General features: G+C 39.0%; 1 protein-coding gene across 5 annotated transcripts in view; it reads right to left on the minus strand.

Annotated features, from left to right (window-relative positions):
• ENAH (ENAH actin regulator) overlaps nt 1-19,477 on the minus strand; it is a 128,979-nt gene that overhangs the window by 17,180 nt on the left and 92,322 nt on the right. For 3 of the 5 annotated variants that reach the window (XM_071579538.1, XM_071579528.1, XM_071579548.1), the window contains exons 4-6: nt 17,169-17,253; nt 2,265-2,584; nt 255-1,055 (exon numbers count right to left, since the gene is read on the minus strand). In XM_071579538.1, coding sequence (XP_071435639.1) covers nt 255-1,055; nt 2,265-2,584; nt 17,169-17,253 — 1,206 coding nt within the window. The remainder of the gene's footprint in view (nt 1-254; nt 1,056-2,264; nt 2,585-17,168; nt 17,254-19,477) is intronic. The other 2 variants (XM_071579566.1, XM_071579558.1) reach the window with 1 other exon arrangement.

The raw sequence follows: 19,477 nt of genomic DNA on the forward strand, positions 1-19,477 counted from the left end.
TCTGTTCTTGACAGGTGAGAGCTTAAGAAATCACACTTGTACTAACAACAGGCCACAGAATGCCAGCTCTTATGCATGGAGCTTTAAAGTTTTCCTTACCCCAGTTATCCAAATGGTATTTCACTGTGGTATTAAGATCACTGCAACTTTGGAAGCACTGGGTTAATTCCTGGGGGCAGTTAGGGGCTGTGACACCAATTGGTTCCGAGTGCATTCCTGCTTAGCGCATTAGTAGCAATAACAGAAAGCCTTACCCTGCTGGGTCGTAGGTTCAACCGGCTGAGAGGCTGCCTGCAAGACTGGCTCAGAAGCAGAGGAGTCTCCCAGCACAGAGTTTAGAGAGTTCTCAACAGAGGCAGGGGTAGCTGCAGAGGGAGAAGGGAGAACACTAGGCTTGGATGAGGGAGTCGAGGCATTCGGGGAGTTGGGAGAAGGAGAAGCTTGAGGTCCAGAGAGTGACAGAGGCGGAAAGGAAGGCAGTGGGGGGGGAGGAGGTGGCGGAGGCGGCGTTGGACCTGAGGTAGAAGGTGAAGTAACTGGATAAGCCAGGTTTTCAGGAAGCCCGTTAGGAGCCGTGGGAGACGTGGACATTTGGGTCACCGGATTAGAAGCCGACACTGGGAGGACAGGTCTCGGACCAGTAGCTTTTCCTGGTGGACTGCTTATCATTACTGGAGGAGATGGGGGGAGAGGGGCAAAACTGGGCGCAGACCAGGCAACAGGCTTTGTATTTGGAGGCAAAGTCGCCATGGCATTGACAGGAGAAGGGGGCCGAGAACTTTTGTTCAGCGGACGAGGAACCGTAGCGTAATGGGGGAGAACAGGGTGGAAAGCTGAGCCTAAAGATGTAGCAAAACGTGATGCAGAGTGCCTTAGAGGCGGTGTAGGGGGAGTGGAAGTCGGTGGTGCAGAAGTCACTACAGCGTACTCCGGTGTGGCCTCTGACATTGGTGCTGAGACTGCTTTTGCATATGATGGAGGAGGTGCTGAAGGAGGCTGGCAACTGGAGTATTCAGGAAGTGGAGTGCTATACGGGGAGTTGTCGAAAGATGGAGCTGGACAGAAGATGGAAAGCAGCAGCAAAGGCAGGATAAAAAAAGGAGAAAGAGAAAAAGGGAGCTAATGAAGCAACAAAACCAGCATTCAAACAAAATGTATAAATGTAGACTACAGTTAGTACCAGAGGATTAGGCACAAGTGAAAATACTGTTAGGAAAGTTTTACATATTATCAACAGCTGCTTTTAAATCTTACCAACTATTTTTGTGCCAACATTTGAATTTACAAGTATGTTCCAGGGAAAAGTTTTCTTAAATCCCATCTGTGAGATGGATTAGATATAGGGTTGAGTAATGAGTCGTTTATTAGCTTTTATCTTCTTGTTTGGTTGCAAACTGCAAGCAAGTGTAGTGATCTTAACATTTGTTTCAACTCCACTAACAACTCTCCTACCAGAGCCAGCAAGTACCATCTTTCTATTCCCCAGAAAAAGCTCCATCACAAACTTGAAAGTGCTGGGAATAAAACTACCAATAAAATCCTCTGCTCTAAAATGACTAGCTCTTACACAGTACTCCTTGACTTCTACCATGAGCTGACTTACGTAAATTGAGTTTGTTACTGAAGAACAACCACGCACTTGACTAATGTTCCATTGTATTACCAAAATGAGAAAGCTTTCAGTTATCGCTGGATACATTTCCGCAGGCACTGCATTATCTTATCTACAAATACATACAGCACATTTGCCTGAAATGTTACTACAATGATATATTAAGCCAGACTTCATACTGAGAAGCATTTCTCACACTATTACTTTGCCTTACAGAGATACATACCTTCTATGTTAACACACTCAGGTGATATGTTTACGGGTTTCTTCCCAAATTATGCAATGAGAATACATCTTGTTGAACAGAGCAAACAATGATAACGTATTTAAAAAGTTTAACTCATCAAGCTTTAACTAATATTGGAGGTGTCCGATATGCTTCAAGCTCTTCAAGCAATCAGAGAGCATGGTAATGGAGTGAGCAAATAGTGCAAAACAATTTATTTTGGAGTTAATGCAAAATTATGACAGGAAAATCAAAGCTCTTGGACTTCTTGCCATAAAAAATGAAGGAATTCCAGCAAAAGAAGCCTGAAATACTGTTGTTGCACAACTGTACTCACTGCCCTTTATTGCTTCTCTCACACTCCATCACCCAAACACATAACGAGTAGTCTGGTAGTTGAATACACTCAGGTTTTGAAATTCTTACCAGCATTTGAAATTCTTCTCTCTCTTTCCCATTCCAATTGTTCCCTTTCCAACTGTTCTTGCCGTTCTCTTTCTTGCCTTTCCCGTTCAAGCCGTTCAAGTCTTTCTCGATCCTGCCTCTCTTTCTCTTGCCTCTCCCTTTCCAGGCGCTCTTGCCGCTCCCTTTCTTGCCGTTCTCTCTCCAGCTGCTCCTGCTCTAGGCGCTCTCTTTCAAGTCTTTCCCTTTCTAGCCTCTCTCTCTCCAGCCTCTCCCGTTCCATTCGTTCGCGATCCAGCCTCTCCCGTTCCAGCTCCTTCTGCCTCTGTTGCTCTTGTAACTGTCTGCAATCATGAAAAAAGGAAAATTACTAAGCTGCAAAGTGAAAACCAAAAATATGAAGACACTGTTAAGAGGACATGAAGAGAAACTAATCAACAATCTTTGCACCTGCAAGAGTAAAAGCAAGCATTTGTACCTACACAAAATTCTTAATTTACGTGTCTTTTTTCTGAGCTGGATAATAGTTTTATTACATTTACAGTAAAAAGAATCATATATCCAATTTCCTCTTAACTAATTGAACGTTCTGAGGGACAGCTTTCAAGAAGTAAGAATAGAAAGCTGCTGCTGCTAATTTACTAACTGATACAATCTTTTCAATTTGGGATATGGAGTTACATTTGTTCTTTGCATGGCATTTTATATCCAAAGCAGTGAATAAAAGCACAGTGAAATAGTAGTAACACAAATACTTATTAAAAAACTCCACCCCCACATAAATTATTGTTTTGGGATTTTCTAGTCAGCTAGTATTTGTCCAAATTTTACAGATGTATCAAAACACACACATGGCCACCTCCACTTGCACAGTACTACACACACATACAATTTAACTGGCAACAACACGAGAACACCCCGAAGGCAGGGGAAAACTGGACATGGTAAAAAAATATCCAGGGTGCAGCAGCCAAGGAAACCCTGCAGGGAGCTGGCAGGGTTTCCAGCTCATGGGAGTCTTTGCAGAGGAAAGTAGAGGGGGGAAGACATGAAGAGGAAGGAGGAAAACAAGTACCAGCCAGACAGAGGAAATATAAAGAACTGCCTAAGAGTAAGAAGGACTCCTGCAAAACTCTCTGCCAAAGTCACTGGGTTGGCTGAAAGGACTTTCCTGCAAAAATATAGTGGGAAAAGCTATTTAGCTTTATACCACCTTTTTGATTCTTTCTCCTCAATTTGCTTTACGTTTTCTTTAGGGGTTTTGTGGGCCCTTTTTTTTTTGTAAGATAAATCTCCCTAGTTGGCTAAAATACACCCTTTTGATTTTCAAAGCTTTTTCATCTCTTGAGGATAACTTGCTACTAAAATTAAAATTAGGCACATGCTCCTGCCAGCTGTGGCCATTGTGTTCCAGTCAGGATGTAGCACTGAAATTGTTATTAGTTGTTGTTCTCCTCTTGGAATTCTTGTTTCCAAAAAAAAAGTCTTGCATATAAAGCACATAGTCAATTTTTTCTGCCATGCTTCAGATGCAAACTTCAGATAGCTTTCCAAAAGATACAAAGCATGGCCAGGTTTTAACTATAAAGCAAAAAGGTGACTTCAATTTTGACACCTCCAGCTCCTGGATACTTGTTTTCTATACTATGACGGTGGGTAATTTTATTTGAATGGGTCATTGGCAATGCTATACCAAATGTACAGAGTCATACAAACTGAATTCTGAAAATGAAGGGAAGGGAACTTCAGCTGTTTAGGTCCTTTTCATGTCTAGAAAATACTGGCAAAACTGGAAATTCTACTCCATGAAGTATTACCACTGAAGTCCACCCATTTTTCAGAGCAGTGTTTTCCTTTTACAAACAAAAATAAATTACAAATATTGAAACTTCATAATTGCTGTAATTAAGTTCCAGTTATGTAAAGCAAAGGACTTTTTCCCTACTGAACTTGCTACCCACCATTCTCAGAAGCAGCAAAATAGTTCTGCTCCTTAATCAGTCCTTCCCTCAGCTCCTGCTCTCCCATATAACAAAGATGTTATTGCAGTCACTATGAAACCAGAGCTGCAACTCAGCTTGTTAAATGCTTGATTTTTAGCCTCTGAAGTCCACTAAAAAGCCTGGTGATTGACTCATACATATTTGGAACCAGTGGAGGATTTCTATAAAAGAAAATGTAACATAAACCCCAGAAATGTAAGCTCCAAAAGAGATATTAAAAATATTTTTGACATTACATTTTTGTTTGCTCTGTACTGTACAAAACTAGTTTTATTATGTGCTCTTTTTCCTCTCAGATAAAATCTATTATTAAAGGAAAGCAGGGTTTTCCTTAGAGCTAACTTGAACTTGGTCACCTTAAGATCTTTCTTTTCCTACAGGAGAGGAGAATGTGCACACATTTGTAGGTAAAAGGCTATTTAAGCAGAAGTCAACACTGGCAGACTCTGAAGCAGCTTTGTTTGTTTTCTCCGTTCTTTTCCATTCATTTGCAGAAATGAGCATATTCTACCTAGAAGTGTATACTCTGTCCAACATGAAACTAAAATGTAGATACAGCATTTGGAGTTATAAACATTTCACATTATATTTAGTTTATAATACTAGAGGGTATCAATTCACTGGGTTTTAACAACACACCAAGCAAGTGCCAAAAAACTTCTTTCGTTTAAGTTCTTCATTGGTTTACAGAAATAGAACCTCAATATAGGTCACTCCTCACAAGAGCAGCATCACCAAGGCAGTTCTGCAATAAGCCACACCAGGAGCTCTGCCATTTCATATTTTCATAAGCAACCTGGAAAGGAAACAGCGAGGTGCCCTTCACTAAGCTCCTTAACATTAAAATATTCAGGATAGCAAGGATGATGGCTGATAATGAAGAACTACTGATGGATCTTCTAATTCCAACTAACTTGGCAATAAACTTGGCAAATAAAACTCAACTGATATATAACTGAAGTGAAGCGGGGGGAGAGAGGGGAAATCTGCTGAATTCATACACAAAATGCTGAACTTTGAGCTGACTATTTACTCAGGAGTGAGATACTAGGGTTACAACAGACAGGTCTCTGACAACATCTGTTCATTGATGTGTTCAAAAACATAAAGCAGATGCTGGACATCAGAAAAGGATTACAGAGTAGCACAGAAAATAGCACCATCCTGCTTCACAAACCCTGAATCTCTGCTCCCACCTCAAAAAGGGGAAGAACAACAGAACTGAAAAGACTCAAAGAGCAGCAACACTACAATCAAATGTACCACACACTTTCCATCTAAAAATAATTAAAGAAGCTGGAATTCTACATTCTGGAAAAGACAACTGGAGCTCTACAAAATCCTGAGTGATGAGGACATCCTACTACAGCAGCTGAGAGGAACGATTTGATGCAATTTGTAAGAGCAAAGCTCAGAAGAGCAGAGCACCTCTGCCCATGAGGCAGATGAGCTGTGGAACTCCTTGCCAGAGTGATGCAAAGAAAGAGGAGGAAAAAGCCCACAGAATAAAACCAGCAACCATGGGAAGTCATCCAGAAAATAAAAATTACATTATGCAAAAGAAACTGTTGAAGCAAGGGATGCCCAGAGGATGGGAGAGTAGCAGAGGGAAGTATTCCAGGTGTTCTCCTTGGCCCAGAAGGGTTTTACTTAAAGTTTTTCTAATTAGTGACAGAGATAAGTGCATGTATGTATACTTTGTATTATATATGCGAGGGAATCGGTGATGAGAGTGCAGAAATGATACTCTGTCTCTATCCAGCATGTAACTGTGTGCAATTTTAGCCGAAGTTCAAGAGGTAGGTGTGCCTAAAACAAACTGTGTGTTTGGGATTGACCAATTCTCGTAATACGTGTTAACACGTTCCTGAAGCTTTCCTGGGGTTTTTCTCCTTGTCACAGAGCTATAAAGACACACAATACTCGTGTGTCATAACGAAGTGCACTTAAGTGTTTAAACTTAACCTCAAGCAAAACGTATTTTAATCAGCAATCAATACACTCAAATTGTATTGGTTATCTAATAAGATATAAATGAAAGGCAATGAGATAATCACTTTCTTCCACGCAGAATCTGAATAAAAAATACTCATTATTTAATAAATATTGAGTATTTAACATCTCAAATTTTTTGTAAAAGAATCATAATTTTCCATTTCTTCAGGAAATAAAAGGTATAAAACCAGGGGTTTTTTAAATGTACAATTAAAAACTATGAGCAAGTTGAGCATTTTGTTTATAGTACAAATGGTCTACCAAGAGAGGGCAGCAAAACACCTTGCACATACCTTATATAAAATTCCCGTGCAGTAAGATATATGAGATTAAATACACCATCCAATTAAGAATACTTTTTCCTCATTATGTATTGCTGAGCCATCCCTTTATCAACAGGAAAAGCAAAAAAAAAAACCCCACAAAACCAAAACAACAAACAAAAAGGCCCCTCAATCATCTCCCACCTCACAGCCCACTACATGTTGACTGTTATTTTAACAATTTTAATAAACCTTTTGAACAATAAACCAAATAGTGCACAGATCAGAAGATCACTGTGCTAGTAATGCAATCAAGTTGCTTTAACACAACTTAATGAGAACACAAGAATTTCATAAACTACGAACTAGGGCTTAACAACTGTTACAGCTGTCGCTTAAAAAGATTAAAACCTCATTTGATTATTTAAAAAAAATACTTGCATTAAATCTTCCTGGTTTTGTTTAGTCAGCATTAGATAGTATAATTTTATTTTAAAATTTTGTCAGAGATCAAAATTATATTAGGCAAAAGCATTACTAGATTACAAGGAGTCATCACACATCAATTAAAGTATGACTGAATGTCAAGAGTAGTAATTCAAGAACACTGAAAGCAATACATGAGAGTCCTTCAGCCTTAGGAAGCACAGTATCTGGCCACCAGGACAACTTCTGAAAAAGATAAAAATGTCCCAGAAAGTTGTCTGATAATGAACTGCTCATTACGGAAAGGAAATGTGATTCTAACTATTTTAGAAGCGTGAATTACTACATCTAAGAGCTAATCTACATAGAATAGCTCAGACTGCTACAAAACTGCACAGCGTGTCAGTCACACACACAGGGAACTGTTACACACATTTAGATTCAGGACGTCAACCTCAGAAATACAGAATAGCTGCAGCTTTATCACAGATCCCACTCATGAAACTTTCTCTGTGATTTTTCATTAGTTTCATGTCAAAAGCATCTTTGGAAACTTCACTTGGGAGTGTTCTGGTGGAGATGCTGCATTTTTTTTGGTTTTATATTAGCTTACTTTAATATTGCATCAGCTTCTAAAAGTACTTCCCTTCTTGCCCAGTTTGTCCAGTTATGAAGACATTGGGAGGTACTGTCAGAGGAGGAAAAAAGAATCATATTTACTATACTAACCTGTGACTCAATATCAGCATTAATCCTGCAGTTCTTTGGGCAGACAAGCAGCAGGAGCATGAGTACATTATTGAAATAACACATGGAGAAAAATAAAATGAGCAGACTGAAGCACACACAGATGCATGCCTGCTGGAAACCCTCCCACATTCTGTGGTGGTGAAAGTGTTTAAAAGTTTTCCTACGTGATACCTGCAAAACAGAACTGCAGTTAACGTCCTTACTCAGGTACACGGAAAGGTTTCCTACCCTGCTGTGAATCAGATCGTAAAAGGGAATAACAATTAAGAAGTGCTGCTGTCTCATCTCTTGGTTTTCTATGAAATGAGCCAAATTCACATGCACACTGAGATCACTTTCTATTACACCTTTAGCACGGAGCACCACTACATTCAAAATCCAGTGTTGTGATGGGCAACTAGGAAGATATCTCAAATTAATACTATCCATTAACTTTTGATCTATACTGGTGAGGGGGAAGGGAAGAGGCAGCTGTTTTAACTTCTCCTGAAGATGAAATGACAAAGAGATTAAAAACTTTAGTGTTTACTGGTGAAACAATATTCTGTGTCAGCGCAGACTTAATAACCACAGCGAAACTTTTTTTCTGAAACACTTTTCACATCGAAGCCTCCCTCTGTCTTGGTCACCTGCAGAAGTGTTACTGCAAGTGTCTCAGTTGGCAGAAAGACTGTCCTTCCACCAGAGCAAGTATGCCTCAAAATTAAGCAACTCCCATCCTGTGAAAAAAAACAGAGGTGCTGTCACAAGGGCACCAAGAGGAAAAAACCTGTGAGTAACAAATCCAGAGCTGAAACAGTTTGCAACAGCAAATAGCTGTCTGCTCTGGCAGGTCACCTTGTTTCCTCAAGTAAAAGTTTTGTTATACATTCACATAAATCTTCTGGTTTCTAACACTGGATTAATTTGCTCTTGGATGTGAGATCAAACCATTAAATATTTTCCTAAAAGGATGATAGGAAACTGCTCTGAGAAGCCCATGTATCAACCTGAATAAGAGTTCAGCCACAAACCTGGAAGGCTTCTTGCCACAAAGCCAGATACATTAAAAACAGAGGTATTTCCATGCACAGTACAGACAAAGGCATCTTTGTATCACATCCAAATTCAGCAGGCACTGAGCTGATAAACATTTCGAGATGAACAGAAACTGGTTTGAAGTATTTGATTTTAAAACTCACTGTAGAAAACAAAGATCCAAGGCAAAGCCTGAAGAAAACAGAATGTCTTGAGGAACAGACCTGACTGAAGTAATTGCTGCATTGAGTGAAGAGGTCAGCTGCAGAGGCAGACAATACACAGCATTTGACAGCTGTTAGTCATCATTTATGTACACACCAATTTCGTATTCCACTCTTTCTTTGTTCAAAAACTTGGTGTCAAAGCAGGGCACCAAATCACTCAGAAAGATCAATATGAATACTATCCCTGCTTTGTCTGCCTAAAGATACAACAACAACAAGAATGGGGGAGGAAGAAAGCACCAATAAGTTTGGTGCATTAAAAAACTACACCCAACATATCACTTCAGTCATTAAAGAACAACGTGGAATTAAAAATCACAAAATTAAGGGGAGATTGTCAGATTAAAAAAACCACCCATGTGGTGGTTTTGGCCTTTTTTTCCTTTTTTTTTTTTTTGAAAAGTAGTTTCCTGTTTGAGCTGTTACCTATTCTAAAATGAACATGGTACAGCAGAAGAGGGACACAAGGGTGACACCCAAAAGGTAACATTAAGATTGCTGGGCTATTGTAGGCTTAAAGCACTGTATTCTGTATAAGAAACCAAATGTGATTATATGAAAGTATTCAACAGTGTATGCATCTTTCATTCTGTGCTTCGCTATGTTTGTTTTCAAGTTTTATAATCCAACGTAAACCAGGAATCTAGAAATAACTCTACTGTGTTAAAGTTCTAAAAGCAAGTGTATAATACTGACTGTAATTAAACCTGGATTCATCAGTCCAAACCAACTGAGTTGTTCAAACTGCAGTTTCAGTATATCCTGACTTTCAGGGCCTTTCCAAGCTCTTGCACCAGCTCCACTAACCCTGCCTCAACCTACGGAGCAACAAACAAGACAGCAATGTTTTGAGTTTTATTCTGAAATGCTGGAAGCCCCAGCATGTGGGCACAGATAGCATTATCTAATCCAACAGTCACTACTCACTAGAATACCTCTCACATGATGGCTCTCCTCCTCCCTGCACTGAGTCACTGCCACAAACAGAGCAGCTGGCTGCAAACAGGCTGCACAATGCAGGGCTGAGCTCGAGGCACCAGCACCACATGCAGGGTGACCTCAGCTTCATCTGAAGCACTTTGTCCTCTGCAGAAGAGCAGCTACCTTGTTATTGCAAGGAACTGCGTGCACTCTCTGGACATCAATTTAAGTAGCTACAGCCAACCTGCTTTATCACTGTTAAAAGCATATAAAGAAAAAAAAACAGTGTTTCAACATGTTATTTTGAATTGAGCTGCTAGCTTGATTTTTAATAGTTTAATCCTCTGATCATCCTCTGCACAGGTTCAGGAAAGGAAAATTGTGTCTGCTAAGGCAATTCAGATTTGTAAGAACTTCTCTGAATAATAAAAACAGAGTGGCAACATTAAACTCCCTTTTCCATCTTTAATATTAAATATTTATTCATCACTTCCAAATTCAGCATTTACCACAGAGTTCACTCTCCTGTATGGTCACGCAAACCTTCTGATTACGTATCTCAAGGCCTACACATTATGTACTGTACAATGAGAACACACCATCCCCCCAACTTCGTAATTTATTTACAGAGAGAAAATATAGCCTAAGTCTTGTAAATTTACAATCTGTATTGACATCAAATACAAGCAGAGTCCACAGAGACTGAGAATTTTCATGAATAACAAGTACACTGATGCACCAGTAACACACCTTCAGCAGAAGTGATCAATATCTCACCTCTTTGCATCTTCCTAAGCAATCTCAGTTGCACAGACTTCACTTCCCATTATGCAAACTGAACTCTTCTATATGCTCTAAAACTCCTAGCAAGTTAGCTTCAATTTTTTTTCAAGTGCTAGACAGTCCCCACAGCTTCTACCTGAGCATAATGCACATTGTGTCAGAGACATCCAGACAAGAGTTAGTCACCTTGATGCAATGAGCAGGAAACAGAAGATCTGCAAAGTCTGACTGTTAAAGGCCAGGGTTTGTGAGGTGAGTTTATGCACATGCCCTGGAACTGGCAATTACTGCCAGTCTGAACAGAGGTGTGGACCTTTGGTTCTTTAAACAGCAGTGAGAGGTGAGACTGCTTCAAATGACAGGTTTGTTTTTTGGGGTTTTTTTGGGAGGTGGGTTGGGTTTCTTATTTTAAATTTAAATCAAAGAACACTTTTAATTTAATGCAAAATTATAATGGTATTTAATTGACTAGGTGTATCACGATTTTGAAACACTAAGCAAATTCAGGTCATTATAGCTATTCCCAATGTTCCAAGCAGCTTTCTCCTGATTAATCACCACTGCATGTAATACTTTCACTGTCAATTTGATTTTTCCTGTACACTGGTACAGTCTACAGGTTGGTGGTTTTCCCCTCTAGAAACAGGACACCTACTATGAACTATTTCTCATTCCATTTTGATCATCCAACTCCTGTTCTCCTTCATTCTCACGTATCTCAACTCACATCAGCATCAAGGACTTGCTTTGCTCAGCAAAACAACACAACACATTTGATTGTTCCTGGCCCCACTGATGCCTGCTCTTCTGCTCCTCACACCTCCACAGAAATCCTTCTCTCTTCCACATGAACTAGGAAATTCCCTCCTGGTATTTGACAAGTGCTTTACCAAACCCCAGAAGCACCACATGAACAGCCTCTCTATTTTTGCAAAAGAAAATACTATCTGGGTCCAGTTTACCGTCTCATGTCTTATCTGTTACCAAAGTCAAACTAACAGGTTTTCATTTCCTTGATGTAAAGGGATCTAAGGTTAACAAGAAGCTTTTATGCTGTAAGCTCAAAATGCATTAGTTGGAAGTAATAAGAACTAGGTTTTATCAGTCAAACAAAAACTAGTAGCCAGGCACCACCATAAAGACATGGAGAAACAACTAAATTTCATGAGATACAGGAATTCTAATGCACAAAGGGATCTATTAATGCTCTTGGATCAAAGCTCATTAAGCCTAATTTTCCTCACCGTGATCTTTTCAATATATTCTTTAAACTAACAGAACACCTGAACTTCCCTGGCAGAAGCCAGATCACAGGAAGACACCTGTGCACACAGAATTTTAGGGGAAAAAAAAAGAATCTCAGTAGTAGAAAAATCTGCTTTTATTGGCAGCTCCCTCTCAGTGGCATATTCCAGTGAGTACAGTTGGAACACAATTTCATAAAAGGGAACCACAATAAGCAAAAATCTGAAAAAATATAGACCAGTTTCTAATCCAAATTATAAATTTTGCATTAAACATAAAAAACCCCACAGAACTGAAAATTTTGCAAAAATGCTAAGATTTCAAAGGAACTTTGTCAATGTAGTAAAAAAACTGCTTAATGGGAAGAGTGCTCTTCTCATTCTGCTAAACAGACTGATGTTGCCCAGCCTGTAGTTACGCAGTGCTGTAAGCTCACTGCACCCACTACACCTCTCCATAAAAGCCAGTTATGTCTCTGAAAACTAGACTTGACAGAACTAAAGAAAACTTTACTACAAAACGGAAATTTAGACTCCTAAAAAAAAAAAGGAAAAGAAAAAAAAAGGGGGGTGGGGGGGAGAAGTCATTATTGTACCACAACTCAACTCTGTTGTCAAGAAGCTTCCGAAGGCAAGAAAAAAAAATTATCTTATTATGATGATATAAACAACATGAACTGATGGGTCTTGCTTTGGTCTCCTTTTGTCTCCTGTCCTCATATGCAATGTAATGGCTGCAGACTGTCCCATTAAACCACCTCAGCAAGCTCAATTCGAAAAGTTTACACTGATGTCACTTTGATCTACTGGAAACCCTGAGCTTAGACATTAAAAACCCCCTGTGATTCCATCTAAGCCACGTCTCTGGGATGCAAACTTCATGCAGATTTTGTAACACACAGAGCACACAACACAACCATACGACTGTATTCTACTGACCACTCTGAAAACCCTAGCCCAAAAATCCAGCTACTGTATCCTATTCATATGTATATCAGATTAAAATTGATTGCTCAGTTATAATCTAATCAATCTGTATACCTTTTAAAGAATTTCTACTTCCTGAAATAAACTGTTGGATGGATAATGGACAATACCAAAAGCAAAGGAAAACTGGAGACACCACATCTGACCACTAAGTAGGAAAAGGATACAGGCTGTGGGAAATCATTAGAAACAAGGCTACCAGGGACAGAAAGTGATGGGCAAGCTTTCATTCCTTCAAATTACTATAGCTACATTATTGCTGAATTGTGGGATGCAGGTATTTTTCTTTCAGTATTTCCACATGTTTTCAAAACAGCTCAGAAATCATATATTTAATAATTACTAAATTACAGGGGGGAAAATAAATTCTTTTACTGTAGTTAAAAAATTAACTTCAGCAAAGTCTCAGAAAAAATGCTTTTCATCTGTAAAATAAGCATCTTTTGAGTCTATCAGTAAATAAGAAACTGGTACCCTTGCCAGCCTCTGAACTGGCACTATCTAAAACTAAGAAGCCTTTCACAAGATGTTATGAAAACACCCCAACATATCAACACTATTTTCTAGCACAGTCACACGCCAACTTTTCTTTAGCAGGGTCAACCCAATCCACAAAACAAACTAAAACTGTAAGCAAACCTGAAGTATTTAACAATTAGAATACCCTCCCCTAATATCCTGCAGTTGCATTTTGCAAACTTCTAACATTTTTGAGTACTTACGAGAGAATTCGGTCAAGTTTTGGTCCATTACGTCCCTGAAGGACAACAGGAGGCTTGTAAACCTTCATTATTGCTTACTATCTGTACAGTTCCTCTGTTTCTGCTGTTCTTGGTCTGTATTTATGAAGCAGTGATGATTTTGTAGCTATTTATAAACATTTAACTCATTAAATTCCCAAGTGTCATATTAGATACCAACTCAATGACTCATATTCCTGACAATATGTTTATCATGTCTGAAGGGAAGGTAAATTTACATGCACGAGTAGCACACACAAGCATGCCATGAACTAATCTTACATTTTAAAATGGTATTTGACATTAAGTAACTCTGAAGTTACTAACAAATAACTTGGCTCATTATCAATCAGTGGAATTTATAGACGCTGCCTGACTTCAACACTGACAAAATGAAAAACCACCCATAGAACAAAATATGCTTTTGGTTTTGAGGATCAAAAATGGAAGCTTGCTATTACTGGAGTTAAGTGAATGAAAGTTAAAGAAAATTACAGTCAACTTCAAGTACTCCCTGAGAAGGAAAGCATAAATCATATGTTAAAGTTTCTTAGAAGAGAGTAACAAAGTTATCAATTCACCAGACAAAATTATTTCATTACACCTTGTGTGTAATCTTGGCCTCATAAAAACCTCAGTGTTTTATATTGCATATCTGGTCCTTGTAGCTTTAGAAATTGTCTCACTGCACAGTAAGCAATAAAAACATTCAAGTAAGAAGCTCTGCAGCAAAATAAGCAAAGTAATTTTACTACTTTAGCACTTCTACTCAAAATGTAAGGCTTCTAAAACAGAGAAGAACCTTTGAAACAAAATAATACACTTGCTGGGAATGACTTCATTTAGTTATGCAGTTCCCAATTTGCCTAAGATTCTTGAACACTGGTAATAAAAGTAAAGGAAAACATCAGATCTGATGGAGAGCTTTCTTTATTATGCCACTCTGCACTGATCAGTCCTTTAGCAAAATATTTGTGAAGAAATGTTTCTGTTTCTGCCCAGGAAAACCCCAAAGCTCCAAGCCACACAATTTAACTTTGAAATTAGTCCTGCTTTGAGCAGAGGGTTGCACTAGACCTTCAGAGGGCCCCTTTTCCAACTTTAATTCTCATGCAAGCTGGCCTTTTTCCTCCAGCTTAGAATAATTTTAAAAAATATTTTCCTGCATTTAACATGGGAGTCAGTTGAACTCTATTAAACCCAAACCTAAGGGGAAGGATATGAGACCAGCACTTAAAGACAACTGTTATCAAGCCACGATTTAAAGAATCCCCCCACCCAACAGACACATTTCACAAGTCTGCCTTTCTCTTGATCCATCACAAACCCCACGTTCCTTCCCACGCAGTAACACTTATTCCCATTTCTTGCATTCCCTGTAGCCTTACTGTCCCCACAGGATTCAGTTCTGCCCACACTGCCTTTACTGAGATTGGAAATGTCACTCACAGATATGTTAAAAGTAATATATACCCTAAACCTTTTCTTCCTAACTATTTACTACTATCTACATTATGGGAGCAAGTCTGTTGTTCCCACAGTCTGAAAGCTGAAAGACAGTTACTACAGAAGAGAAGTTCTAGCCTGGAGTTAATTGACCTTCATTATAATCATGTAGTACAGCAGTAACAAGACTGAGGGAGCCTTTGTAAAATGTTTTAACAAAAATTTCATGTTCCTCTTAAGCTTAATGACACAATGTCTTTCCACATATAATCTGGCTGGTAGCATGAGTAAACACTCCAGTGCTCCATCCTCTTTTAGAGGAACAACAAATCAAAACCAGGACCGGACTTCAAAGAGGACATTACGTTAGATGAAAACAAGTAGAGCACTCTGATCAAATGAGAAAGTGAAGCCATAAGAATGCCATCTGATAACACAGCCTTTAAATACCAAAAATTTCAAGAGATTTGCAGAGCTCTTAATAAAGGGCAGCACTTTTTCTAAAGACATGCCTATCTACAATGCTTCTCTGAAAAGTATTTCAGTATTAGAAATTTCAGTTAATACAGCCTGCTAAAGGAACAGACAGGAAATAAAAATACTAACAGCCACTAATGTAGAACAGAAAAAAATATCAAAAGAGAAAAGCTTTTCAAAAGTCTGTCAAAAGAAGTGACATATAAGACCTTTATCATGACAGTAAACTTGCACGTAAACACATCAAATTTGTAATGAGGTTCTTGCTATTTGTTATTAAACAAGGTAACTTTCAGATAAAGTGATCCCTGCTCAGATTAAGAACAGGAAAAGGACAGACAAATATGACCAATTTTGATGTTAAAACTTTGTTCAACCTGTATAGCTATTTTATCAAACCTGTAATATGAATTATTCCCAAATTAGGAATTTGGTTTCTGCTCATCTTTTCATAAACAAAGTGCCAAATATCAAAATAGAAAAAACTTCAGTGCCAATCAGACCCAGACATGTTTAAGCATTTTTCCAGTTACCACAGAAAGCTATTAGATGCATTTACACCACCAATCTGGACCACCTCCCATTTATTCGAGGATCTGGTTCCCCGCATCTGTACTACATGTGACCTAAATGGCTCCCAGCATCCCTTCAGGAAGGGAACAGCTAATCTCCTGGGAGTACTTGGATGGCAAAATAATCCAGGATTGCACCACACACAGTATGCCTGGGACAGCCCAAGGTCTTGCTCTTTTCATTTAAGCAAGTCTAACAGCGCTGTCCTACAAGACTTTCCCATTTCATATACCCATATCCCAGATACTAAATCCACAGCACTAATCCACATTGCCACAAAAGAAAAGTGGGAATATGGCAACTACAAAGTTTCCTAATACCTGGGCACATCATGGATATAAAGCAATTACTAAAAGGAACAGAAAACCCTCTGTATGTTAAAAATGCTATGGTCTGAAAAAATATCCCACAGGGCACAGGACACGGTACAGTGGCTTCACATTGCAGGGAACAGCTCAACCTGGAGGAGCTCCAGCTGGTCAGGGGAACACAGACACAACCAGCACTTCTACAGCTGAAAGTTAAAACGACTACAGGCTCCATAAATTTATACACCAGAAGCTGAAAATGAAGGTGTCTTTGCTAAAGAACTAAAGCATATAAGGCAAACAAGGTTTCCAATAGAATATTCTAATCTAGTACAAACACATTCACGAAGAAAAACTGTCATTTGTGATGATTCAATTCTCTGCTTCTAAAGGTTAAAACTTCCTTCCCTGCTTGCTGCTTTCTTCATTATAAGCATGTGTCAAAAACAGAAGACACAACAGTCACTGCAAAATTAATTCGTCTGGTTGAAAATGACAGCAGTGGAAACCTCCCAAGGCTTCAGCTCTGATCTTCAAGCTACTTCCTGGCAGGTCAACAGCACTTGCTCTGTTTGAACGGGTGGAGAGCACGAACAAGGGATCAGCTACAATCAAAGTTTTCACACAGCCAAGCTGCACTCAAGAAAACCACATGCATACAAATGCTGCCCTAATGCAAGAGAGTAATTCTAAGTCCTTGACATTTAATTTATCATGAGGAGTTACCACTTTCTTGAATTTAACAGCTGTTCACTTTTAATACTGTACCTTCTCAGGATTTCCAATTCTTCTTGTGATGGACCATTTTGCACTTGAGAAGGAAGCTGTGAATTCTGTCGAGGCAATGTAGGACCTAAAAGTGAAGACAGACCATAAATCAATGGTTTGAATTTTTACCATGCAAAAGAAAAAAAAATACTCAAAGGAAAGGCCGGCCACCACATGACTTGATAAGAACTGTTCACTTTTGCTTTTTAAGCCAAACAAGCTCAAAAACATAATACAGCAAATAAAAACTGCAACAAATGTTACCTTATGCATTTACAAAATGAATTTATTTCACATGGATGGAAAGGTTTCACAGAAATGTAAAACAGATTTTATATATGATGAAATTTGACAAAAGCTTTGAAAAGCACTCCAAATCTGAGATTTTCTTAAAAGAAAGAGCAAGTACTCTTGGAGGAACAGGAAAGGCTCAAAAAATTGAAACACTCACCTAAATAGAACACTGGAAAAGGGGGAGAGAAAAAAAAAAAGAAAAAAAAAGGAACAGGAGAAAAAACATCAGAACCTTATCACCACATCGAGAGAAGGAAGATAAAGTATGTTTCTACAGGTCACACCAAAATTTATTCAGAGTTTAGGTCATCAACCTGGATCAAAGAGCTTTTATGGATAGGTAAGTATTGGGTCCAAAGGAACAGACGCATTTAACCAATGGACAAACTGTGAATTCTGCTAAGCAGAGGAAATGCAAAACAGAAGGACATGCAAAGTAACCTTCAGTTTTTACTGATGGGCAATTCTGAATCATACAACTTAAAAATAATTGCACATGTACATTTAGAAATGAAACAAGTATATTTAGAAATTAAAAGGCTTTTCATCTTCCTCAGAAATGTATTTACAGTACACATTTATTTAAAAGTAATTAACAGAAGTGAAGGATGAAGTGTGGAATGGAATACAGGAGATCATGAATGCATTGTTTCTGTAAATATGGGCACTAAACTAGTAAGTTATTTATACTATAGCTACACTTAGGATTATGGAATTTATAAGCAAGCAGAATTAAAAAACATTTAGGTTTGTCAAGTTCTGAAAATGTCTCAAAGCAAAAGAGTAATTTATTGCTGAGATTCCACCAAACTAGTTAAGAGTGATGGAGTTGTAATGGGATCTCCCCTGTATCAAACACCAAAGTGTAGAATTTGTTTCCTATCTGAACTTGTGAAAGTCAACTAAACCCATGAAAAGACCATGTCTGATGCCCTGACACATCTAGGACAGGCAAACAACTGCCCTGTTTAAAGCTTATACAAAAAGGTTCATTTACTCAGAACAGCAGAGTGTTGTGTCCACTGTAGTCATAAAGACAACCCTGAAAATTATAATAGTGCACACTATCTGTGAACTCTACAGTTAAAAAGTAACGTAGGAACCTGCTTCTGGAAGATAAAAGCAGAAGGTGCACTACAGAGGTGGTATCTTCCTGATTTATTCTTTTCAGCAAGTAGTAGAGCCTCGTACCTAATGACATGATCATAGACTCATAGAATAGAATCATAGAATCAACTGGATTGGAAACACTTCCAAGATCATCAAGTCCAACCCTTGGTCCAACTTCAGTCCATTTACCAGATCATGGCACTCAGTGCCACGTCCAATCCCAGTTTGAAAACCTCCAGGGATGGGGAATCCACCACCTCTCTGGGCAGCCCATTCCAATGCCTGATTACTCTATCTGGAAGGAATTTTTTTCTGATCTCCAACTTAAATTTTCCCTGGCAGAGCTTCAGCCCGTGCCCCCTTGTCCTATTGCTGAGTGCCTGGGAGAAGAGACCAACCCCCACCTGGCTATAACTTCCCTTCAGGTAGTTCTAGACAGTGACGAGGTCACCTCTGAGCATCCTCTTGATGGTGCCTTTGATGTATTATTTTGCTTGTAGTACCTCCAAGAGATACCCACAGATATAAATCTACAGCATTTTTAATGCAGAAGATTAAACTGCAACGTTAATCAATAATTAAGTTATCAGTAAGTAGATACATCTCTCATACTGCTTGTCTGAAAAACTTGCCAGCTTTAAAACTTCCGTAGGACACACATCCTGCTCTGATCTCCCCTGTGTGACAGGTGGAAGGCTCTAAGGCCCCTGAAGCCCTGAGTGCAGCTCCGAGACAGCCGGGCTATGTATGTGCTGCCTGCACCACGCTGAAGCCTTCCATGGACAGCCCAGAGCAGCTGTGCTGCTGCTGAGAGGGGCCATACACAACCCTCCTGCTTGCCATATCTGAGAATGCCTGGAGTGAGTCAAGGTTCACAGTCTGAGATGTAAAGTGCGAGTTACACC

This window comes from Pithys albifrons, chromosome 2 (assembly GCF_047495875.1).
Source record: "Pithys albifrons albifrons isolate INPA30051 chromosome 2, PitAlb_v1, whole genome shotgun sequence".
NCBI lineage: Eukaryota > Metazoa > Chordata > Aves > Passeriformes > Thamnophilidae > Pithys > Pithys albifrons.